This window comes from Monodelphis domestica, chromosome 1, assembly GCF_027887165.1.
Source record: "Monodelphis domestica isolate mMonDom1 chromosome 1, mMonDom1.pri, whole genome shotgun sequence".
NCBI classification, from domain to species: domain Eukaryota; kingdom Metazoa; phylum Chordata; class Mammalia; order Didelphimorphia; family Didelphidae; genus Monodelphis; species Monodelphis domestica.
In genome coordinates, this window is record NC_077227.1 from 224,381,968 (window position 1) to 224,408,716 (window position 26,749).

Consider the following 26,749-nt stretch of genomic DNA (forward strand, 5'->3'; position numbering starts at 1 on the left):
GAAAATAAAGAACAGAAGCAAAAAATCATGTTAAAAGAAAACAAGTTTATTAGCCAAGCAAATGATTTGCAGATAACACAAAGTTTTACAGGACAGCTAAGACATTAAATGACAGAATTAAGATCCAGAAAGATCTCTCTAGGCTAGACCTCAAGGGAAGGGCTTGAAAAAAATCTAATCACTTACTTTTTCAACATAAGTATATGTAGGCAGAGTGGGGTGGTAGTAAGCTATTTAGGATAATATATTTTTAAAAATCTAGGGATGAAAAAGACAATTGTACTAATAAATGGGTAGAGAGAAGCAAAATGGGGTAAATTATATCACATAAAGAGGTGTGCAAGTGGAGAGGAAAATGCTATTACAGTAGAGAAGAGGAAGAGGGTAGTGATGGATATTACTTAAACTTTACTGTCATGGGAATTGACTCAAAGAGGGAAGAACAGCCAGATTCATTGGGGTATAAAATCCTATCTTACCCCATAGAGAAGTAGAAGGGGAATAAGAAATGGGGGTGGTGGGGAGAGCAGTAATATAAGAGAGAAAGAAGTTTGGGGTAATTAAAAGTACCTATAGAGAAGTAGGAGGGGAATAAAAAGGAGGGCAGGTGCTAAGGGGAGTAATATAAGGGAGGGAGAATGGGGAGAGTGATTAAAAGCAAAACACTATTGTCAAGGGGAAGAGTGAAAGGGAAAAGGGGCAGGATTAAAAGAGTAAATCAGGCTGGAGAGGAATACACAGATGATAACCATAACTGTGAATGTAAATGGGATGAACTCACCCATAAAACAGAAACAGATAGCAGAGTGGATTAAAAAACAGAATCCTACCATGTGTGTCTATAAGAAACACATTTGAGGCAGATAACCACTTAATTCTTCAATAAATCTCTCTCCAAGCATTTGATGAATTACATGAATTCATTTCCCAATGACTAGTATATACTTGCTTCCCTCAATACTCTTACCATCCCAATGATTCTGAACCCCTGACTGTCATACAAATCCCATTCCCCATCTTCCCCTTCATGTTCTCTCAACCTTACCCCACTCCAAATTCCCCAATCCAGATTTACACACCCTTTCCTTTGCATCTTCTGGAATGCCTACTCCAAACCTAACAAATTTGCTTTCTTCTTAAGCATTTTCTTTTCCCACACCTTCCATCTTCTGGCTCTCAATGAAGCCTGGCTCCCTCCTAATGATAACTTATTCCTACCCACCTTTTCTAGTCCTGTCTTCACTTGACTCACTGGTCATGATGGGAGAGTACATATTTCCTCCCTATTGCCATTTTCAGACTCTTCCATTACCAAGATTACTCAGTAACCCTCCTTCCTTCATTGCTCATTCAATCCAAAATTATTGTCCATTCAAGATTCCGTTGGCTATTAACTCCTGACCATAAACTTTCTCTTTCCTTTTTTAAAGAGTTCAGTGCCTAATTCACAGGCTTTCTCTTCACTACAACTCCTCCCTCACACCAGAAGATTAGAATATCCTTATTGAAATTCTCTCAAAAACCCTAACTTCCTAGTTCCCCAATCTACTCAGTTCCTATTACCTACCTCTCAGTTCCATATCAGCTTAACAAAAATGTCATATTTTTTATATTGCCATTATCTTTGTGTTTCATTCTGTTTATGAACACTGAAATCCCTCTATCTCATCATATTTTATCATTCTAGCTTTCCCTAAGATGATTTCTTCATCCTCTTGTGACGTCCATTATCTTTATCCCTCAGTTCTTTTTTAGGCCATCAACCCTAAATTGGCTATACTCCCTTCTCTTCCCTATCTCTACCCTTTGATGAAACAGTGCAACTCTATACTATCCTTTACATGAGTTCCTTTATTCTTTATCCTATTGCCAATTATACTTTGCCAAGTGCCAAACTTAGGTTACTCCCATAATCTATAATGTGCTTATTCATGTCCTCCTGTACTGACTGGGATCATAAAATTATGGTGACTGAGTCATTTACAACTTTATGTGACATCATCTCAAGTGGGCCCTCACCATAGCATAGCATTCTATTCACACCTCCTTAAACAATTCACTATCCCATTTAATACATTAGCTATTACAAACCATTTCATTTTTCCTCAAGCTTCCCATAGCACTCTCTCCTTTCATCCTCTCAGGTGAGGACCTTGCATCATATTTCAATGAAAAAATTGAGCTCATTTGCCAATAGCCCCCTCTTTTCCCTACCTTTTCATTTAATATCACTCAGATGACTTTCTGCACTGTTAACTTCTTCACCCCATCTCACATTAAGAAGAGGAACTCTTTGATATGGTAAGCCTCTTTTTATGTACCCTTGATCCAATTATATACTATCTGATTCAGCAAGATGTTCCTTTTTATCCCCTCTATGTCCCTAATCTTCAACATCTTCCTATTTACTTTCTCCTTACCTGCTGCCTACAAATAAGTCCATGTTTCCACTATATTTAAATTCCTTCACATTCATGTCTAAACTACTTAAAAATTGCATGTGTACATATAGTTATATATACATAAAATCATATATGCATGTATGTGTATATACAACTATATTGTGCTACATATATAATGTATATATAACACATACATGTGTCTGTACATTTTATATATATACAAATATATTTATATGTATATATATATATAATAATTTGGTCTTACAACTCCTCTCCTCTCTCTTCTAAATTCTGGTTTCAGATCTGGTCATTTGACTAAAACTTATCTCCACAGTTACCAATAATCTCTTAATTAGCAACTCTAATCACCTTTTCTCATTCCTTATTATACTCAACCTCTCTGAAACTTTTGAAACTATCAATCACCCTTATCACCTGGAAACTCTCTACTCTCATTTTTGGAAACTCTCTCCTGGTTCTTGTCCTACCTGTCTGACTATTCTTTCTCAGGGTCCTATGCTAGGTTTTCCTCCAGATCATACCCATTGAAGGTAGGTATCCCCCAGAAATCTCTTTTGGACTCTCTTTTCTTCTCTTGTCTTTTCTTGTCTTCTCTTCTTTCCCTATCCCATTTTATTTGTCTCAGCTACTGCAGTTTCAATTATCATCTCTATGATGACTTTCAGATCTATTTACCTAGCCCTAGTTAATCTCCTGAGCTCTAGTCATGCATCACCAGCCTACTGGACTTCTTGAACAGGATTCTCATAGCCATTTCAAATTCAACATATTCAAAAGAGAGCTCATCTTTTCTCAAGTTGGGAATAAAACAAAAATTGCAGCCTGAATTTCTTGGAGAAATGTGTACTTGACAGTAATAGGAAAGTTTGAAAATAGTAGGATTTAGAGGGAAAAGCAAGTTCTGTTTTGGATATGCTTGTTGAGATGCCCATGGAACATCCAGTTCAAAATGCTCACATAAAATGATAACATGGGACCAGAACTCAAGAGAAAGGCTGGGGTTGTATTTATAGATATGAGGATCAATTGTATAGAGATGACCATTGAAATCTATAGTCACTCTTCTCAGTCACCTTAGCTACTATGAGCTATAAAAGTGGGAGGCAACATGTTATAGAGAGTCATAAGACCTAGACTCTGCCAAATTATAGCTGTGTGATCTTGGACAAATTATTCCTTGTCTCTGATCATCATCTTTCAGATCCCTTCTAAGACCTAAATCTATGATGATGAGAAGGGAGTGAGGGAAAGCATATGGACTCCTGTTGCTATTATTCTCCTCTAGGTTTTTAAAATAATAATAGCTCCCAATTATATTGATGATTGATTATATTTAAGGTTTATAAAGTATTTGCTCATAGCAGACCTGTAAGTTAGGTATTGCAAGTAGTATTATCCCCATTTTACAGATTATCTTTCCCTAATTCCCCTTCCCTCTGTCACCAGATTCTCTGCTGGTGAAAAAAAGTAGAACTGCTTCTAACGATGCAAAAAGGGGAGAAGGGAGAAGAAAGGAGAGACAACTCCTTCCTCCTTCTGGCAACTCTCACCTTTGAGATCCCATACTTCATGACGACTTTTTTTTTTATGGGGTAGAAAGAGCACTGGAATTTTGAATTTGATTAGCTATACACTTTGAGCAAAATCAGTCCTGTCTCTGGGTCTGTTTCCTCATTGTAAAGAAAGGAAAACTGTATTAGGTGATTCATGAAGTTCTTTCTTTTTCTAACATTCAGTGAGTTGTGAAGATCATTTTAACATGATTTCACCTTAATAAATAATGTTGAGAGGGAAGAAGTTAACTCTATGATTTACTCCAGCCACACATTTCATTAAGGGAAAATCCATGCCAACCTTTCCAGACAATAGTGGATGGTGGGACGTGAAGATTAAATTAACTCTCCCCTGCCTATTTTTAGATATAATCATCAAAAGCATAAACACCCCACTCAAACGTGAGTGGGGGAAGTCTGTGACCCATGTGTGCAATAGTGGGTAACAAATCAGAATCAACTGACTGCCCCCTAGGCAGTCCTAAGCAAAAGCTTTAGCTTTAATTGGTACACATCAAAGAGGAGGAAGTCACAGGAAGTGATGAAAAGAAACAGTCCTTAAAAATGCCAAGAAACTTCCTATGAGAGGTTCTTCTTTCTTCAGTCTTCAACCAGACTTTGGAGGAGCTCTGGCTTGAGATCTCAGACTGCTTCCCTTTGGACTGACACGTGGTAAGTGAAAAAGGCTGATTCCTTTCCTGGATTTTCTGAAGGAACTAGCCTAAGGAGAGACCTACCATATTGAGAGAGGCTTGGTACATCCCCAGGTCCTCGGTTCAAGGTTAAGGCCCCTCTGGCTAAGGACTAATTAACCCTGCCTAGGTTGAGCCACAGGCCAGAGCAAATACTTAGTGCCTAGGCTAGATATCTTACCCTATCCTCTCTCTGATTTTCTTACTTTTACTCTTTCTACATTTTATAAATAAATTGTTAAAATAAATCTCTTTGGAATTAATTAAATTCCTGGGGACCCTCTTCTTAAATAATCCAGTCCACCCTTTTATAAAACCCCTCACATGTCTACCCCTTACAGACACCAATTAACACTGCCCACATGGTGTGCCACACTTGCTACAAGGGAAGGGGTACATGGTCCACCCCAGTCCAATGCATTACTAGCCACCCCTCTCCCCAAAACCCATTCTTGCATGTACACTCCCAGTTTGGCACTGGATCAGAGAGTATGTTTTCATGTGTGATCAGCATTGTTTGACAATCAGGAAATGACCAGGCTGGAGAATGTCAGCTCAGCTTGGCCCTGTCACTCTACTCTATACAGATCATATAAAAGAAAATTTGGCACAGTTAGAGTCCTGTGACTATGGCCTCTTTGCCAGATGTGATCATGTCCCCAAACCACCTGGATAACAATAAATTCCAGTCATCCATCAAGGCAGTTCATTTATACTCTTTGTGGCTTACTGGAAATAACAGGATTCCGAAAGAGCTTAATAAGCAGTGTGTGTGTGTGTGTGTGTGTGTGTGTGTGTGTGTGTGTGTGTGTGTGTGTGTGTACACATATGCAGAGCTATGATTGTTGGCTCAGCATTGTTGCCTCTGACTCCTTCTCAGTAATAGCTTAATTTCTGAATTCTGTGAGGGAATTTCAACTAAACTATCCTATATAGTGTTAATAGGGTTAGGGACTGGATTTGTGATTTTAATGCATGCAGAACTTCTAAGTCAAGAAACTCCCTCTCCCATGGCAGGAGAGCACTTTCCATAGAATTTGGTTAGAGGATTAAGTTGCTAACTGATTTATGAAGGTCTCAAGGACATGACTTAAACCAAGGTCTTCCTGGTTCCAAGCTCAGTTCTCTATCCATTTCTCTATTCTGCATCTCAGAATGTCAGAAAAGTAGGAAAAGAGTTCACTTCCAGGCACAAAGGTGAGAGGGAACATAAGTATCTTTTTGCATATAACATGGAAAATTTCTCTATAACACCTGAAAGACTTAGAACTGCTTAACTGAGAGGAGGCTAGTGGCTTTAGACTTTAATTCTTTGTAACAGAAGGGACTTGAGAGGCCAACAAGTCAAACTCCCTCATTTTAGAGATGACAAAATTGAGGTGTTGAGAGGTTAAGTAAACTGAGGCCCAAGGTCAAAAGTGAGAGAGTTGGTGGAGGCCAAAAGAATATGAGAGATAAGAGGCAATTAACAAACCCAGAGGAAAGAACACAACTGGGACAAAAGGGAGTCCTGTTTAAATCAAGATTATTCAAGAAAGTAAACAGATGTCTGGGTTGAGGTTAAAACCAGGAGTCAACTGGTAACCAATCCAGAGCTTGAGGAAGGAAGTCATGAACTTGTATCCAAGAGCAAAAGGTCCAAGGAAAGAGAGAAGACCTCTATGGAACAGGTGTGAGAAAGTACAAGACAAGAGTGACCACTGATGTGAGGAATCGGTCAGATAGAATGGCATTTTATGGCAGTGGCATGATAACCATTTAGAGGTGTGCTAGAGCTAACTTGAACTGTCCACCAAGAATTAATAATTAAATTTTTATTGTGAGAGTTTATGCCTCAGAAATAAATATTACAAACAAAGGTTTGATCTATTGTCTTATTGATGGAAAATTGTTAATAATGCCACTTTTATCTATAATAAACTAAATAAAAAATTTAAATATAAAATAATATATAATTAGCCCACTGGAGATCTGGTTGCTAAACATTTACAAGCACACCTTTCCTTGACGCCCTTTCTTTAAGGTTCAGTGCCAAAACTGTGGGCCAGGATACCATCACTCCCCCTTAGAAGCTGTCCATGAGTACAAGGTTTTTATTTAGTGAGATATTATTTGTGGAAGACCTTCACCAACTTGGGGGATGGTGTTTGTTGCCAGGAGAAAGACAAGGCAATATACTATTTGAACTTAAAGAATGCCCCATCTACCTCTGGCGTCTATTAGAATGCTTTTAGATGTTTCTGAAAAAAAAATGAAGTAGCATTAGTATTACATAAAATTGATGAGGCATTGCAAATCTCCTGGCAGCATAGTTAATTCCACTTTAGGTGGATTTATATGCACTCTAACTTATTAAGTGCTCCATGAATTCCATCTCTTGTTTTTCAATTGCTACTTTTCCAATTGGCAATTGGTGTTGGCCTAGACACTGGAGAATAGCTCAGATGAATTCAGAGTGTTGAGAGAGATACCAGGCACAGCTGAGGATATTATTGAGCCAAATTACCCCCCACTCCAAACTGTGGTCCATAAAATCTTTTAAAATAGAGATTGTGGACCTCTGAAATAATGCAGGTCCATTGAACAAGTCAAGTGACATACTCCCATGTTCATATAGGCCATGACAGGTCTTAAAGGTTATTTTATACTCACCCTCCAGGATACAAATCAGATTGGACATTCCCTGGAGACTGAGTTTGGTAAATTGTACCATCTGAGCCAGCTAGTTCAATACTGATTCCAAATCGTAATAGACACCCTTTAACCATAACAGAGTCTTTCTAGTAGGAGATATAGTGGACTTGATGATAACTTTATATTTTTTCTGAGAAATTCTTGTATTAGTAGATCTAGCTAGTTAGATTTCCTGCTTCTAGGACCAGGTTAACAGCAAACAAACAAACAAACAAACAAAAACAAGGCTAATATGGTGAAAACTGAATATGTTCCAAAATTGAAAGAATACCAAAATTCCTAGACTTGGCAAGGACCATAGCTAGGTGAGGTAGATATCTACTGCAGCCAATGCTTCTGGTAATAAACTGAGCAGATTGTGACATTTCCTAAAGGAACCAATAGCAGCTGAAATGCTGGAGTGAAGATATTGACAATGATGACACATGGTGGGGAGAGGGATGACTTGAAGAATGACAGTTGCTCTTGAGGACTCTTTCCTGGCCCTCAGACTGGAAGGAGCTCTCTCTCCCTGTCTCTGGATAGAAGTACCTCTCTTCCTGGATTTTCCCAACTGTGTGCTCTACCTGGATTCCTGTAATTGTGTTATCGAACAAAAGGATTTAAGGGGAGTGGTTTGAACTGTGAGCCCAGACTTTAGGGACACTAGCCTGAAAAGACAGGCTCAACCAGCTCTGAAAGTCAGAACCTTTTCTTCCTCTTGTTATCTACTGCTAAGACTTTGAATTTAAGAAAGCTAGCATAGATTAGCATAGACAGGAATAAAAGAAATCCTCCACCAGCCTGCAAGGCCTAGCCTCAGCTCAAAAGCTGAGAGAGACTCAAACCCAATCTGGGAAAAAGTATAGGGAACCCCTCTTCTCTCTACCCTGATATCTTCCCGATCCAAACTTGTTATGAAATTCATCTTTATTTAAATAACCCATAGTTGGATAAGAGGAGAATTATCAATTCAAGGGGGACATGGAGTGAGCAGAAACTAAGGAGAGTCATTCAACTATAAATGATCCTTATCAGACCCCTGCCAGGCATGATGGAGTATGCCTGTAGTCCGAGCTACTTGGGAGGCTGAGGCTGGAGGATTGCTTAAGCCCAGAAGTTCTGGGCTGCAGTGTGCTATGCTGATCAGGTGTTCGCACTAAGTTCAGTATCAATATGGTGATCCCCTGGGAATGGGGGACCACCAGGTTGCCTAAGGAAACTATAATATTTAAAGGAATTGTAGAGGATTGAAGAGGTACAGGGGATAAGGAAAGTTTTGTAGCAGAGAATGGAGGTTGAAGGGATAGATGAAGATGAAGGCTGCTGGTGAGGTAAAAGGAGAGATACCCCTCCTGAGAGGCTGTCTTTGAAAAATGGGGTTCCTGAGAAATGGGCTAACTATGATAGCCTGAGGGGATGTCTTCTCTACTGATTGATGTTGAAGCTACCTCAGGGCAGATAAGCACAGACCCAGAAGTCTGTTCTGATTGGCTGAGATTATTTTATCATGTCCTCTGAGTCCTGTATAAAGGTATCAAGTTATCTGAAATTATAAAGTTCTAGAAATTAGAGCAAGCATGGCTTTCTAATAAAATTCCTGAAGAAGAACCACCTGGAAGGGAAGGAAAGGTCTAGGTTACAGTCCAGCCAAATTCCCATCTCCCCCTCCCTCTTTGTCTAGAGAAGGACATCATAATCTTTAAAGAGTTCAGAGAATTTTTGAAATTAGTGTCCTACCATTGACCCCTTGGACAGTAGTGGCAATGCCTGCATTGAGAGCCAAGGATAGTCTGGAGGCAGATTCACCATACTAAAGGGGAACTCCTTGAGTATCTATGAATAAGAGGAAAGAACTTCCAAGAGCCAGAAACTGTGGTTTACTCCTTTGCTTCCTAAACTTGAATTCAACCACAGACCTCATATGTATTAGTGGGAAAATATTCATCACATACTTTGGGGGAGATGTCTACCTACTGTTCTTCCTGTATCACCTTAGTGAGTAACTCTTTCTAAAGGTTCCTTAAGACTGATTAACTTATTCTCAACTGACAAACCAGAGGAGGGAGGAGGAGAATCACATCTGTCAGGGCTCAAGCTAATAGCATTACATGTATCAACCTTAATTCCTGAGGGGTACCCCTAGGACCAAGAGAAAGATGACGTTTTACTCCAGCTTTTGAGACTCATCAGTAAATCTAGAAGTTGAAATATGAATTCTTAGAACTTAAGAATAGGAACTGTGCTAAGTGAGATACAAATACAAAGAATAACAATTCTAAAAGAACTTATTTTATAATCAAGCAACCATTTTCCCCCTCTGGTCTGACTTACGGCATTGGAATATTTAAGGAAGTTGATATGACCCTACTCCCTCCAGGGTTAAGGCAGAGGGCCAATGCACACCAAAGATTAGAGGCAATAGATAGGCCCAAAGAGAGAGAAAACACACCTGGAGATGGAAGGGCGTGGGTTAGGGTGTGTTGCAAACCAAGGTCCAAAAGAGTAAATAGAAATTTGGGCTACAGTCAAAACCTGGAGTTCACAAAAGCAGTTGATCCTAGAGGGTAAGGCAAGAAATCATGGAATGAGTCCAAGAGCAAAAAGTCCCAAGCAGGTAGAAGGACCATACACAGCAAAGTTGGAAGAACACTATGTGTTGAGGGAGACATCTAGCATTAGCAGTTGATAGCTTGCCTTGCTCAAGGGATCTGTGTAAGACAATGTCTTTTGGTGGTGGCAACAAGCTGGATCTTTTGTCCTTTTCTAGTTCAGAAATAATATTTTTTAAATCTAATTAAAAATTTTTAAGTTAATTTAAAAAATAAATTTTCATTAATTTTTACTTTCCATCTTAGAATAAATACTGTGCATTGGTTCCAAGGCAGAAGAGAAGTAAGGGCTAAGCAATGGGAGTTCAGTGACTTGTCCAGGAAATGCCTGAGGCCATATTTGAACCCAAGACCTCCCATTTCAAGCCACCCAGCTGCCCCATCAACAATGATCTTGACATGTGTCAGAGAGCAGGGGGGAGTCTAGTGATAAAACCAGTCTACACATGAAAAGAAAAGTGAGAATGAGTGAAGATGGGTGGGGGGGTAGCAGAGAGGCAAGAATAAGAATTTATACAGCACCTACTATGTGTGATAAAGGATGGAAAGTTTTGCAAACCTTTCCATCCTTTATCACATATGTTTCAGACACTGTGCTAAGTGCTTGACAAACATTACCTCATTTGTTCCTTACAGTAACCCTGTGAGGTTGGTGTTATGATCATGTTGAGGAAACAGATGTTAACAGAGGTGATGTGACTTACCTGGGTTCACAGAGCCAGAAAGTGTTTGAGACAAAATTTGAATTTGGGTTTTCTTGACTTCTTGTTCCACCTAGCAGTTTTAAAAGTGGGCCACAGGATTATGGAATTTAGAGATGGAAGAGACTTTATATGTCAAAGGATAATAGCTTTAAAACCAAAAGTGGCCTCCTAGATGATCTAGTTCAGCCCTTCCATTTCATTCAGCCCTTGCAATTGTTTTATTCATAGCTGATAAATCCCTGATCGTACTTCCCAATGTGGTTGCTTCAAACTTTTCCCTGGACTTTAATTCCAGTCTTAACTACTTCCCTCTCAGAAGATTTGCTGCTTAGCTGGAAAGATTAAAATTATCCATCAGGAGCTCCATTGTCATCCACGTTCTGAACAACATTACTCCTTTATGTCCTCATCTATTCTCTCATCTATCCCTCTTGTCTTAGAAGATGAGATGACCATCCTTGCTTAGACCAATCCCATTATTTTTATTTTGGATAGGATTTATATACTTTTGAAATTGTAATACTTACATGAGTCATGTTGCATTTTTTATTGGAACAATGGTTTAAAAAATGCCAATGTGCTTGGTACAGGAAGACCCCTGAAATGATTTTGGTGTTTCTTTTCCCTCCTTAACTCTTCTCCCCTCTATTCCCCCACAAAAGTATTTGGCCCACAGATTGGGAACCAACAGTTTACTTCAAACTAGACTGAACTTGCAGTCAAGAAATCTAGATTCTAGTCCAGATAAATCCAATGTTTGTGGCCTAACTCACTTGATCTCTGAGTCTGTCCCCTCATCTGTAAAATGAGGATAAAAACACCATCATCACTTCTGTTCTGGATATTTATTGGGAGGAATAAATTAGATAATTACATGAAAATGCTTTGTAACCATAAAGTGCTATATACAAATAAGCTGTCTTATTAATGAGTCTTCTTTTCATTGACTGACTATAGGCTTCTGACAGCACTTTAAAAAAGCAGAGCTTTCCATTTCTTCTGGGACATTTTTCTATCAAACATTTCCCACTGTTCTCACTATAAGTCTCTCTTTTGTGGACTTCCTCCCCACCCCCCTTTGTCTACAGGTCTTCTATATTATTATAAAGCCTTCTCTAGGAGGCAGCTAGGTGGTGCAGTAGATTGAGAACCAAATATAGAGTTAGAAGGTTGTGGATTCAAATCTAACCTCAGACACTTACTGGCTATGTGACCTTGGGCAAGTCACTTTACTCTCTTTTCCTAGCCTTTAACATCCTTCTGCCTTGGAACCAATACACAGTATTGAGTTAAAAGGTAAGGGTTTTTTTTTTCTTTAACTGAAACCTTCCTTTTACACTTACATTGCTGCAAACTATCATCCTGAATCTCTCATTTTTACTTTAAAAACTCAGAAAAAAAAATAATTATATTAACTGTCTCCACTGCATTACAATCTTCAACTTATCACCAACAGTTTATTTCTTTAAATTTTTTCTAGCTTTCATGTCAATTAATTCCATTACAATTTTTAATATTCATTTTCTGACATTTTGCAATCTGTGTTCTTTCTCTCCTTCCCACTCTCTTTCCACCCCAAGAAGGTAGGTAATATGGCATAGGTTTCATATATATTATCATATAATACATATTTCTCTGATTGTCATATGAAAAAAGATGAAATATAGGTTACACTAGGGAAAAATTCATGGAGGAAATAAAGTGAAGGATAGTATGTTTCAATCTGTATTCATTTTCAAAAATTTCTTCAAGATCAACAACAAATTCTTAAATGTAGTTATCAAACCTAATAACCTTTTCCTCCATGATCTTTCTGCAGCATTCGACATTGTTGATAACTATCTCTTTAATATTCTATACTTCTTTGGCTTCCATACTACTGTCTCCTTGTTCTTCCTCTGCCACTTTGACTATTCTTTCTGCCTGCTTTAATGGTTCTCTTCCACTTGTCCACTATATGCAGATGTCCTCAATGTATCTGTCCTCAACCTTCTCCTCTAAATCTACCTCGTTTCTCAATTTAGACTCTTTTCTTTGTCAATTGCCTCCACTCTCATGGCTTCAATAACCACTTTTATACTGATGAATTCCAAATCTGTACATCCAACCTCAATCTCTCTTTCTTGGACTCTATGAGGCAACTAGGTGGTACAGTTAATAAAATGCCAGACTATCTGAGTTCAAATGTGGCCTCAGACACACTTACTAGTTGTGTGACCCTCAGCTAATAACTTAATCTCTATCTGCCTCAGTTTCCTCAACTGAAAAATAAGAATAATAATTATCACAATGCCTAAAATATAGAAAGCACTTAAATGTTTACAGAATAACTGTCATTTTAATCATTCTTGCCAACTGATGATAAGAGCTTCAAAAGAGAAGAAGTAGTTTGGGAAGAAAACAGCTGATGTAGAAGATGATGTCTGAATATGGAATTTAGAGTATACATAACAAAGGCTGCTAAGTATTTATGAATATGTGTGTGTGTCTATTTTGGAATCACGTATATCTTAAGAAGTCTTCATGTTCAATGACACATGTAAAACCCAGTGGAATTGTGCATCAGCTATAGGAGAGGGCTGAGGGAAGGGGAGGGAAAGAACATGAATCTTGTAACCATGGAAAAATATTCTAAATTAACTCATTAAATAATTTTTTTTAAAAGAAATCTTCATGCTGAAAAAGGAGAGAAAATGTCCATCAGATTTTAATAAAAATAGTAGGTCCAATATACAGTAAGAAGAATCTCAGTTGAGAGAGCCAATATTTCAAGAGTTAATATCAAAGAGGAGAGGTGGCAATAAAACCATCTGTCCATCGACAGATACTTAGTAAGCACCTACTATGTGCCAAGAGCTTTGCTGCTAGACATTAAAGATACAAAATCAATGAATTAAATAATCTCTCACCCCAAAGATCTTGCCATTCTTTCAAATACAAATATAAACATGTACAGAATGAAGAGAATAAATGTAAATAAATACAAGGTAGTTAGAGAAAGTAGACACTAATAATTGGGGACATCAGGAAAACCTTCACATAGAAGGTGGTGCTGAGCTGAATGTTGAAATAAGAGCTGAATTCTGTGAGGTGTGAAGATTATCCACATAGGAATGTAGAGGTCATCTAGTCCAATCCTCCCATTTTGTAGATGATAAAATGATGGCCCACAGCAGGGAAGTTAATGATCCAATCTTACATAATTAATAAGAAGGAGAGCTTCCCATCAGTTAGAGTTAAATTTATAGAACAAAATAGAAACTTTTCAACTTGGTATATTAAGCTCCTCTACCGATTGACTCATTCTCAGACATGTCCAACTTTGTATCCCCATTTGGGGTTTTCTTGTCAAAAATATTGGAGTGGTTTGCCATTTCCTTCTACAGCTCATTTTCCATATGAGGAAATTGAGGTAAATAGAATGAAGTGACTTGCCCAGGATCTGATGGCTAATAAGTATCTGAGGGTGGATTTGAATTCAGGTCTTCCTGACTCCGGGCATTGCATTTTATTCCCTGCTGCCTCTAAGACCAGTTCTAGTTTACTTGTCTGGCTGACCCCTAATTACAATTCATATCTCATTCATCCACATACCAAAATGTTTATTCCAGTCAAACTGGACCTCCCATTACCATCCTAAACTCTTCTATTTCCCTACATAATGTAATCCATCTCTCATTCCTAGAAGGGAACTTTTTTCCATGGGATCCTGAAGGACGAGCTTCCTCAACCTGATTCATACCATCCTTGGTGGGACTGTCCTCTGCACCAACCTGTGTCCTCTCCTAATGAATTTGCCCCAGACACAGTCTTGGGTAGTTATGGCTCTGGGAGAGACTGCAATATCATATGAACTTGTATCACTAGTACCAAGCAGAAGTTTTCAGTCTATGACCTGAGAGGTAACCATGAAGGGTAGCAATTACTGAAAGCCTCTAGAGACATCCTTTGAAAGTTGTGAATTGGTATTTGAGAGATCCTCCAACTTAAGAAATATTTTTTAAAAATAACTAACATGTGGCAAAAACACATTCTTATAATCTTCTAGGCTGTGTATCTCAAAAGCCTTCAATAGACATGGAAATCTGCTAAGCATCAGTAACTGTTTATGGTTTGGGGGATTATGTGGGAATGAGCTTTCACTGTTATCCCATAGTTAACTTTTTTTTAATCACAAAACTTCCTGTTCTAACCCCAATTCCTTACAGTCACTCCCATAAACCTTATCTGTACTGTGAAACGTATCAAGCCTGGGACATGAAATGATTGGATAGGAAGGACAGTTAGGAGAAAATATGGAGTAGAATTATCAAGAAAATATTCCCACAAATAGAAACATGGAAGAAAAACAACTGTTTGATCACATGGGTCTATGGGGATATGATTGGGGATGTAGACTCTAAATGATCACCCTCGTGCAATTATCAATAATATGGAAATAGGTTTTGATCAATGACATGTATAAAACCCAGTGGAATTGCGAGTCAGCTGCAGGGGGTTGGGGGAGGAAGGACGGGAGGGAAAGAACATAAATCATGTAACCATGGGAAAATATTATAAATTAATTCATTAAATAAAAATTTTCAATAAAAAGAATATATTCCCACAGAAGATTTAGTAATATCTAGGCATGATCCTTTGTCTTGTCTCCATTTATAAGACAATAAAATCCCTAAAGCATGTTGTCTCCTTTGTACCATTTCACAATGACCTGTAGTTCTTTCTCTAAACTGTAAGTACAATAAATATCTCTTCCTCATGTTTCCTTTATCATAGAATCACTGAATGTTAGTACTGGAAAGACCCTTAATCATTATAATGCTTCTACAAAACATTTTCCTCACAATGGCCTCATGAAGTTGATAACTCCATTTTACAGATGAGGAAACTGCGCTTTAAAGAGGTTAAGTGACTTGTTCAACATCATTTAATTACTAAGTGGACGACCTGGGGCTTAGATCCAAATCCTTCTCTAAATCCAGTGTTCTTTCCACTTTCACCAGTTAGAACCAAGAAAAGCCCAAGAGTGTAGAATTTTGGAGCTAGAAATATCCCAAGAATAAAAATTAGAACATATAACAAAGAATGTTAGAGATGGAAGGAACAAATTCAAATAAAAACAGCATCACTAAACCATGCTGAAGGATCTCTGTGAGTTAAATATTGACTTAAAAAAAACATATTAATATTATCTGTGATCTACTGTATTCTATTTAATTTGTTAAATATTTCCCAATTGCATTTTAATCTGGTTCAGACCATAGTCTGGAGTATTGCAAGCTGGGAGAAGAGTATTTGCTGTCTCTTATCTGTCCCAATCATCCCATTACACAGATGAGGAAATTGAGATTCAAAGAAGAAAGGACTGAGATATGGTCATGCAAAGAGTTAGAGGCAGAATTGAGACTAGATTCCCAGCCCCTTGACTATTAGTCCAATTCTCTTTCCATTACACCATACCATTTCCTTGCCCATTCCTCCTACCACATGCCCCCCGAGAATATCCAGTCCTATAAACACAGTGCTAGAAATGCTTGAAGTCAAGACTAGAAAAACCATGTCAACAATTGAATGTAATGGACTTCTCTACTAGCAGCAAGGCAATGACCCAGGACAATTCTGAGGGACTTATGAGAAAGAACACAATCCACATTCAGAGGAAGAACTGTAGGAGTAGAAACACAGAAGAAAAACAACTGCTTAATCACATTGGTCAATGGGGATATGACTGGGGATGTAGACTCTAAATGATCACCCTAGTGCAAATATCAACAACATGGAAATAGGTCTTGATCAATGACACATGTAAAACCCAGTGGAATTGGGCATCAGCTACAGGAGTAGGGGTGGGGGAAAGAACATGAATCATGTAACCATAGAAAAGTATTCTAAATTAATTAAATAAAAATTTTCAATTAAAAAATACATTAACTATGAAGGATAATTGTTCATTACCATTAGGAGCTCTCTACTCACTAAACACTTACCCTCATATAGAATTCTCTGCCCTCATTCCCAGATTTGATCTGAAAGATGTAATAGGCACCAGGATACCGAGTGGTTGCTTGCATTTGGAAGATGTCAGCGGGAACCGAACGTCCTGATACCACATCCATGTCTCGGTACAAGATTGTGAAGGGCTGGTCTCTGCAGCCAGGATTTTCAGCTGGACACATGCAGCGACTTTAGGAGATAGAAATAGTATTATACTGACAAATCCTTCCCATATGGCCTACTGCATTTCTTTCATTTTTCAAAGCACACTGGGCAGTACAGAAATTAGGACAACGACAAATATTTATTGAACACCTATCATGCTGAAGGTTCACTGTGCTAGGGGTCAGGACACAAAGGCAAAAAAGAAATCCTATGTAACCTCAAGGCACTTGTATTCTGCCAACTAGAATGCTGCAGGCTTAGAGCCTCTCTGTTTATCTCAATATTTAAACAGGGCCAAAAATTATAAAATCTTTATAGTCCAGGATAGCCAAGGAATGTTATATTCTGGTTACTAATAGTTATATTATAGTGTCCATGTATAATGCTTTATCAAGCTTTAATAGCTTAAAACTGTACTAAGCCTTTGGAGACCCCCTATTGAGTAAACCTAGATTACTAGTTGTTTTTTTAAAAGAACTTTGTGTGTGTGTGTGTGTGTGTGTGTGTGTGTGTGTGTGTGTGCATATGTGCAAAAATACCTATTTCAAAAGTATTCCCTCCATTTGTGGCACAAATCACAACTCATCCAACCTTCTTAGCCCATGCAATTCTTTCCACGTCTTTCAGGAAATAGCCCCAAAAGACTATATCCAAAGTATTAGAAGCCTCCCCCTCATTCTTCCACAAAAGTCTTCTTTAATGCCTCACTGGGGCATAGAGATTGCTCCTGGGCTTTCAGCAGTTCTGCCAGAGCAGCATCAACTTTTCCAGACTGGAAAGGCTCCCCTAACATTTCTTGAAACAGACTATGTCTACTGTCCAAGGATCAGCCTAGTTATGTGCAGAGTCTCATCACCCAAAGGATGGTTATTCTGGGATTGATTTTTTTTTTTTGCCCAGTGTTCCATGAAATGGATTAGAGAGCTAATACCACAACCATTACCTTCCATTTATGAAACATTCCAGTATTTGACTCAATCCCCATCAGACTATTTTAGGAGCTTATGGTACAGTTTTTTTAACCTCAGCTTTCTGATCTGTAAGGAAGGGAACAATAATCACAGAATTCAAAATCTCTGAGTTGGCAGCGACCTCAGAGATCATTTTCTCCAACTTATCCCAAAACAAGATCCCCCTCACCAACATCCTTGGGAAACAGTCGGCTAGTCTTTTCTTGTGAAGTCTTTAAGAAAAGGCAATGATGAAGTTCTTTGCCTACAAAATAGACCCATGCTCTTTTGGATAATTCTAATGGTTATTTCTCCTTACTTGGATACTTGGCTCTGCGTGTTTTCTCATCAGTATGGGTAACTCCCTCCAATGGTGCAGAATGGCAACCTTTCTATGGCTTCTCATGGGAGATACATTCAATGTGCTAGAAGCCTTGTGTGAGATCTCTTGGCATTATAACAGTATTAATGGGATATATATACACTGATCATCCCACTACGTGGCCAGTACACTTCATTTTCTAGACATACATCTCTTTGATGCAACTTAATTTCAACGTCAAGTTTCAACTATATAAAAAATGTCAAAATTTATATGATTAATTTTATCCAACAAAAGTCATACTGGTCACTGGATATGAACCTCACATATTTAAAATAACATTTAAATTAGGCCCTTTCTGGGGAAAGGATGTGTTTGTAGGAAGACTTATAGTGGCTCTTTTGTGGTGGCAAAGAATCAGAAATTGAGAAGATGTCCATCAATTGGGGAATAGCTGAACAAGTTGTGGCATATAATAATGATGGAATAGTATTGTGCTATAAGAAATGACATGCAGAAAAAAATAAATAAAAGAAATGATATGCAAAATGATTTTAGAAAAACCTGGAAAGACAAAGACTTAGGTGAACTGAAGCAAAGTGAAGCAGGCAAAACACATTGAATACAAGAACAGCAATATTGTACAATAATCCACTGTGAATGATGGCTATTATCAACCTCATAATGATCCAGGACAGTTACAAAGAACTCATGATGAAAAATGTTATCTACTTCCAGAGAAAGAATTGATAAAACCTGAATACAGAGCCCAGTCTACTCATTTTTTTCCTTTATTTTTCTTGGGGATTTCTTTATTTTTTTCTTTATTTCTTTATTTTTGGGGGTCTGTAGTTTCTTTTGCAATATGGCTAGTATAGAAATATGTTTTGTATGTGTATAATCTATAACTGATTGTTTGCCATATCAGAGGGTGGGGAGAGGGGAGAAGGGAGAGAATTTTAAACTCAAACAATTTTAATAGAAATTTAAAAAATTTTACATGTAATTTGGAAATGTAAAACATTAAAAATTTCTAAAATAAAAAAAATAATTAGACCCTTTCTTCTATCCCTCTGCCACTAAGAACAATTGTGTATTTTTCTATGTTTCGTGGTTTGCTATCACCAAGGAATTGAACATTTAATGGATGGCCTATTTGTGATAAGCATCCCTAAACTCTATTGGGTTGTATCCTAAAAAAAAACCCATAGTCCATCACTGGAACAGAATTCAAGTTGTATTAGCTTTTTGGCTGCCATATCACACTGTTCATTAATAGTGAGTTTTTGGTCCACTAAAACCCTCGGATCATTTTTCAGATGAATACCTAGCCATGCTTTCCCTGTAATGTACTTATAAAATAAGTGTCTTGAAACTGAGGGCAAATCTTACAGTGATTCCAGTTAAATTTAATCTTATTAGATTTAACACAACATCTTCTGTTGAAATCTCTTGGGATACTAACTCTGCCAATTATTATGTTAGTTTTCCCTAATAATTATTAACAATGTGTCACATGATAATATCTGTAATAAAACAAGTAACAAATATTCCTCATGATCATTATGGAGACTTTCTTGCTCTTTAATAAATATCTTTTAACTACAGATGTTAAGCTAGTAATACTTCATTTATCTTCCATTAATGAGCCATTCTATAAAAGTAAAAATTCCAGATAACAGGTTAACCCATTAGGTACTAGAATTTTTTTAATTGTAAACATTTGGGATGGAAACCTTTCGCCAAAAGAAGTACTGAGTTTGTACCCATATGTAAAACTTTAATTTAGTTATTGATACTCTAAATGTAAAATCCTTGTCCAACAAACAAAAAGGTGATATATGACTCTGGAGGAACTGACATATTAATCTCAAAATTTTTGATCTATGTGATACCTAAAAGCATAAAAAAAATTGTAAGTGAAAGGATAGTTCTCAGGTTCTCCCCTTTATTCCTAAATTGAATATGTATCTTGCCTTTAAACAATTTTAAAATTAAAGTTATTATTATTCCACTGGTTATGGTGTCTTTTTTCTTTTCTTTCCGCTATTCTACTTACTTATTTCTCCTAATCTAGATCCCCTGAACCAGAAATATATAATAGAAAGAAGCATAGAGAACAAGACAGAGAGGAAAAGCCAAAGAGTTCATGGAAACCTTTACTATAGAACCTACAGAATGGAGTACATACTAACACTGGTGATATAAGATGAAAAGTAAATTTGAATAGTCAAACCAAAAACTTGATGAGGCCTTAAAGAAGCTTAGAAATGATACTACTTTTTCTACTGAAATGAATTAATTTAAACATCAATAGTTATTAAACCAGATTAATTGGTTCCATTGATGCTCAATATTAACTTTTTAAATAAAACATTCATTCATTGTTGGGCCTCCGGCAGTTCTTGATCCAAAGTGTGGAAAGCATGGCTTTCATTCCAGTAGCTACTAAATGCAACACTTTCCAACTGGCATGTTATAAAACTTTGCTCATCACAAAAAGATCTTGAAGTCTCACATCTTTCTGACTTTTCTCATTTCTCTGCCAATTTAAAATGAAACATTGAAAGTGAATGGGAAGAAGTATCTAGGGCAGAGGGAGAAAAGATGGTGGCTTATGTAGAGGTGAGGAGCAGAAAACCATAGAAGCAGAGAAAGTGGAGATATGACTAGATGGAAGAGAAATCGTTAACTTGGAAAAAAATCTTTGCTGCAAGTTTCTCTGATAAAGGTCTCGTTGCTAAAACAAAGGAGGAACTAATTCAAATTAATAAAAGTCATTTTCCAATTGATAAGTAAGGTGAAAAATATTAATAACTGCTATTATGGATAGAAATCCAAATTATGTAAAGCCCAAGGAAAAATGGTCTAAACAACTAATAATTAGCGAATTTCAAATAAAATTAACATTGATATTCTACCTCACACCCACCAAATTAGCAAAGAATAGAAATGACAGATGTTGGAAAGGCTATGGGAAAATAGACACATTGATGCACTATTAGTTGAGCTGTAAATTTATACAGTCATTCCGGAAAACAATTTGGAATCATCCCCTCCAAGTTGCTAAACATTTGACTTAAGAATACAACTCCTAGACTTATATCCCTAAAGCAATTGAAGAATAAGGGAAAGGATCAATGTGTACAAAAATATGTAAAGCTACTCCCTATTTTTTGGTGGCAAAAAAAAATTGGAAAATAAAGGGGTGCCCAAAAACTGGGGAATGGCTAAACAAATTGTGATATATAAATATAAAGGAAATTACTGGAACTTGAGTAATTATGGAAGGGACAGTTTCAGAGAAACCTGGCAAGTCTTGTAGGAATTGATGCTGAAGAAAGTAAGCAAAATTACAATTTATGTGATAACAGCAATACTGGAAATATGAATAATTTTGAAAGTCTTGGGAATTCCAATCAATATAATGATTAACTATGATTCCAGAAAATTAATGATACACTCCTGAGAGGGAGGTATTGGAATAAACATGTAGAATGGAAATTACATTTTCGGACATAGCAAATATGAGAATTTGTTTTGCTTGACTGTGTATATTTGTTATAAGGGACTTGTTTTTTCTTTATTTTCCCCAGTGATGAGAGGAGTGTAGAAAAGCAGAGAAAATAAATATTTGTTAATGGGAAAAAATAACATTGATTTTTTAAAAGAAATAACTGGATACAGTGAGTATGGGTCAGTGGTCAGTCTTGAACTCCAATCTTCCTGACTATCAGGCCAGCACTCAGTATGATGTCGGGTTACAATGATAGAAATGCAATCTTAAAATATGTGTGTGTGTGTGTGTGTGTGTGTGTGTGTGTGTGTGTGTGTGTGTGTATGATGGTTCAGGAATTCTCTGCCTTGGCTACACTACTTCTAGGTTACCATATTCAGTTCCAGGGATCATATTTAAGTGAGGACACTGAAAAATTATATACTGACCAAGATAAGGAGAGGAGGAAAAATGCCATGAAAGTCATGAAAAAACTGAGGATGGAAAGGAAAATATTTGGCAGGCTGAATATGAAAAAGGCATTAGATTTGGGATCCCCCAAGGCCCAAACTAGGAACGATGGGTAGAAGTGTCCATGAAGAACATTTCATTCACTGTAAGGAAAAACCTAATTAGAGCTGTCCACAAGTGGGATGGGCAGCAAGGTGGCACAGTAGTTAAGAGTGCCAGACCTGGAGTCAGGGAGGTTCATCTTCCTGAGTTCAAATCTGGCCTCAGACACTTGATCCTGGGCAAATCACTTAGCCTTGTTTGCCTCATCTATAAAGTGAGCTAGACAAGGAAAAGGCAAACCATTCCAGTACCTTTGCCAAGAAAACCCCAAAAAAGGTCATAAAGTGTCAGACATGACCAAAACAACTCAACAACAAGTAGGGTGGAGATCTTGAAGCAGATGCCAATTGGTCACTAGATGGGAATAGAGATGATTCCTGTTTGGGTCTGGGCTGGCCTACATAAAAGGTCTCTGAAGTCTCTTTCAGTTCAGAGATTGTGTATAATAAATGGAGAGGAGAAAAAGTGCTTTTATGAGCTCCATAGAGTGATTGAGCTGGAGGAGACCTCTGTAAACAGCAGGAATTTAATAAATCTTGAATTGGATTGAATTTATTGAAACATCTAGGTGAAAAATCTTAACTGATTTTTGGGTCATGGACTTTTCTGGCAATCTGGTGAAGACAGCCTGCTCAGATTTTTTTTTTTAATTCACAATTGAAGAAAATGTTAAATTTCAGCTAGAGATTAGTGACAAAAAAGATTTAATTTGCCATATCCTCCATTTTTCCCACCCCTTGAAGTATATATAAACCATCCCTTTCATTTTAAAGATGGGAAAACCAAGGCTCAGAGAGTTTGAAATCTTACCTATCACATAGCTAGCTAGCTCCATTTACATCTCTACCAGGCCATGACCCTCCTATTTCATGACTCCTCAGGGCAGTAATGAATAAATTTATCACAGAAAATAAAACAACAACAACAAAGTTTTAAGTGCCAAATTTTTCCTAATTTTCACATTTTAATATCATTGATAATCAACATTATAGAAATTACAGAAATGTATGGAAAGGAATTATTTAGAATCAAATGGCCTAGATGAGTTATGATCCATGATGAATATAATCAGGGAATAGATATGCCGCTGAGACTATAGACCTATATGAACATGCCAGAAATAATAACTTGCATTCACATAGTATTTTAAGGTTTATAAAGCATAATTCATTAATTTGTGAGTGTCTTGAGGACAAGGACTATCTTTTGCCTCTTTTTTTAATCTTCAGCACTTAGCAGAGTGTCCTAATATATTGTAGGTGTTTAATAAATGTTTATTGATCAATTATTGATTGATTGATATTCGTGCTAGCTAAATATTTTTGAAACATCTTTATTTACATTTTGTTATCTATTTGACCTTTATTTGACCTGTAGGAGGGACAGATAGTATTAGCCCTATTTTACAGATTAGCAAGTCGAGTCAGAGAACAAAAGTCACTTGCCCAGGGTCTCACTTGCAGGAATTAATCTAGGACTTGAACTAATGTCTAAATTTAAGCTCCTTGAGGACAGACTTTTTCCCTTTTGTTTAGGGCTTAGCACAGTGGGCTGGGGATTAATTGACTGATTCTAACTCATAATCTTGTTCTCTTTCCACCATAAAATGGCTACTTTATCCCACTTGGAAACTCACAACTTACTTGTCACTGATCTGGAGATAAGGTTCCTCGCAGCGAAGGGGATCTATACACTTGAAGCCCCCTTGCAGATTATAACAAGTTTGCTGTAGGGTGCACGTATGGTTCTGGTGCTCACACTCATTGATATCTGAAACACAGGAAGGTGATGTGGTCAGTGAGGAGAACCCCAAGTAGAGGAAGGATTCCCCTTGAAAGCCTCGTCGCATAGTTCCCTACAGAAGGCATCGGCGCAGAATTGGGAGGGGAGAGGGAGGGAAATCTGTGAAGCATTGTCTCGTTCATTAACAAGAGACCAGGAAGTATAAAGTTTGCCTTGTGGCTTGTTTTAGCTCTGTTTGCTCTTTTGCTGTGTCTATAATCACGGATGCCAGCTCCGAGAGACAAACCATGAGCACGAAGACCTGAGGGCAGATTGGAAATCAGGAAAAGTCGGGTATTAAAAAAAAGTCCTGGGGAAGATCTGAGGCCAGAACAGCCGTACCATTCCTTAACAGGGCAAGAGTATGGACTAGGACTAAATTCATCCCGAGGATCCTTCTATGAAATAAGGAGGAAAGCCTAACCCAAGCCAGCTCTCCGGGGAAGAGAGGTCTTTGTGTAGAACAGACCAGCCTAAGAGCATGGCTCTTGGCAATCCAGCCTTGGTTCAGTGCCTTCCCTTGGAGGGGCCCTCCTGAAAGAACTAGACGGTTCTTTTCACTCACAACTTTCTAGAATTCCCCCTTGGCAGAACAGAGAGGCAACACAAGAGAGTCCTGCCAGCCAAAAGAGAAGCCAGAACAGCAGCAGCTGCGGGCACCAAGAAACCACTGAGAGGCAGGAAGCTTGCTGTGCATTCAGAAGCCCCAGGAGGGTAAGGCTGCTGAAGGAAATAAGACTCGACTTCTAATGACTTGCCATCTGAACTCTATGATCCAAACCAAGAGCCACTGATGCCCTCCTGCTGCAGTCATTCGCTTTAAGCAGCTATCAATTTGAAGCTACATTCACTTCATTCTGTTCAGTAAATTGTATTCTTTAAAGCTGCCTCAGTTTCAGGATAAAGAAATCACAGCTCAGCCCCAGTGGACTAGCCCACCTGTTGACCACCCATTGGCACAAGGGCAGCAGCCCCAGTGGACTAGTCCACCTGTTGACCACCCATGGGCACAAGGGCAGCAGCCTCAGTGGACTAGTCCACCTGTTGACCACCCATGGGCACAAGGGCAGCAGCCTCAGTGGACTAGTCCACCTGTTGACCACCCACTGGCACAAGGGCAGCAGCCTCAGTGGACTAGTCCACCTGTTGACCACCCGTGGGCACAAGGGCAGCAGCCTCAGTGGACTAGTCCACCTGTTGGCCACCCATTGGCACAAGGGCAGCAGCCTCAGTGGACTAGTCCACCTGTTGACCACCCATTGGCACAAGGGCAGCAGCCTCAGTGGACTAGGCTACTTGTTGACCACCCACTGGCAGAAGGGCAGCAGCCTCAGTGGACTAGGCTACTTGTTGACCACCCATTGGCACAAGGGCAGCAGCCTCAGTGGACTAGTCCATCTGTTGACCACCCACTGGCAGAAGGGCAGCAGCCTCAGTGGACTAGTCCACCTGTTGACCGCCCATGGGCACAAGGGCAGCAGCCTCAGTGGACTAGTCCACCTGTTGACCACCCATTGGCACAAGGGCAGCAGCCTCAGTGGACTAGGCTACTTGTTGACCACCCACTGGCAGAAGGGCAGCAGCCTCAGTGGACTAGGCTACTTGTTGACCACCCATTGGCACAAGGGCAGCAGCCTCAGTGGACTAGTCCATCTGTTGACCACCCACTGGCAGAAGGACAGCAGCCTCAGTGGACTAGTCCACCTGTTGACCACCCACTGGCAAAAGGGCAGCAGCCTCAGTGGACTAGTCCACCTGTTGACCACCCACTGGCAGAAGGGCAGCAGCCTCAGTGGACTAGTCCACCTGTTGACCACCCATTGGCACAAGGGCAGCAGCCTCAGTGGACAAGCCCAACCTGTTGACCACCCATGGGCACAAGGGCAACAGCCTCAGTGGACAAGCCCAACCTGTTGACCACCCATGGGCACAAGGACAGAAGACTGCAGAGGCACTAGCAGGTAGAAAATAGGGCTTGTTCATAAACCAACAATGATGAGTCACTGTGTGTGCAAAGTAGGCTACCTGTTTATTGGGAGCCCACCTTCTAGATCTCACTGTAAGTAAGAGGCCACCACCACCACCCCAATCACTACCTTAGGTCTGGATTTGTTGGCTCTAGTTCCTATTTTCTATGCCCTAGATCCTCCCAATCAGATACCCCAAAGTCCCCTGACTCCATCCATTTCCCACTTCAACTGCCTCCATTCTTTGGTTTCAGTTTCTAATCGCATATTCTTTTTTTTTTTTTAAGACAGATGTCTATAATGCAGCCCTGAGAAAGACCTTGTGCCCTTGACTGATCTTGACTGATGCCTTTAAGCAGCTCAATGGCGACAAAACTTTGGCTCTGCCTCTATCAGTTTGTAATACTGACTCTTGCCTCTACCAATCTATAATGCTGCCGCAGATGATTTCCTTCATAGACCTTGTCTGGGGCCCACTGGGGGGAAAAATTGCTACAAGGGTCCTATGGCTTCTGTCTGCTGGGTTGCCATGGCATCTGGCATAGGCATGCCTTAAAGGAGAGAGATTTTGGCTCCCAGTTTATTCTCGTGGAGGGTTCTCAATTTCCACTGGCTCTGACAATATCTTTCATCTTCACAGTCTAAGCCAGAGGTAATAATAATAATAACAATAACAACAATGATGATAATAATGCCCCAGAAGAGCAAACAGAACAACCGTGGACAAACACAACATCCAAGGATACGCATCATCAGTCTGACCACTGATCCCGTTAGCCAGGGGCATTCATTCCATTCCCTCTCCTTAAACAGCCCAGCTACTATCTGGAAGAGTGGAGCAAA

At 38.8% G+C, this 26,749-nt stretch overlaps 1 protein-coding gene across 4 annotated transcripts in view; it reads right to left on the reverse strand.

The window, feature by feature from the left end:
- Positions 1-26,749, reverse strand: part of FBLN5 (fibulin 5) — a 149,720-nt gene that overhangs the window by 7,276 nt on the left and 115,695 nt on the right. For all 4 annotated transcript variants that reach the window (XM_001365148.4, XM_007472551.2, XM_016423296.2 and 1 more), the window contains exons 9-10: positions 23,801-23,927; positions 16,645-16,840 (exon numbers count right to left, since the gene is read on the reverse strand). In XM_001365148.4, coding sequence (XP_001365185.2) covers positions 16,645-16,840; positions 23,801-23,927 — 323 coding nt within the window. The remainder of the gene's footprint in view (positions 1-16,644; positions 16,841-23,800; positions 23,928-26,749) is intronic.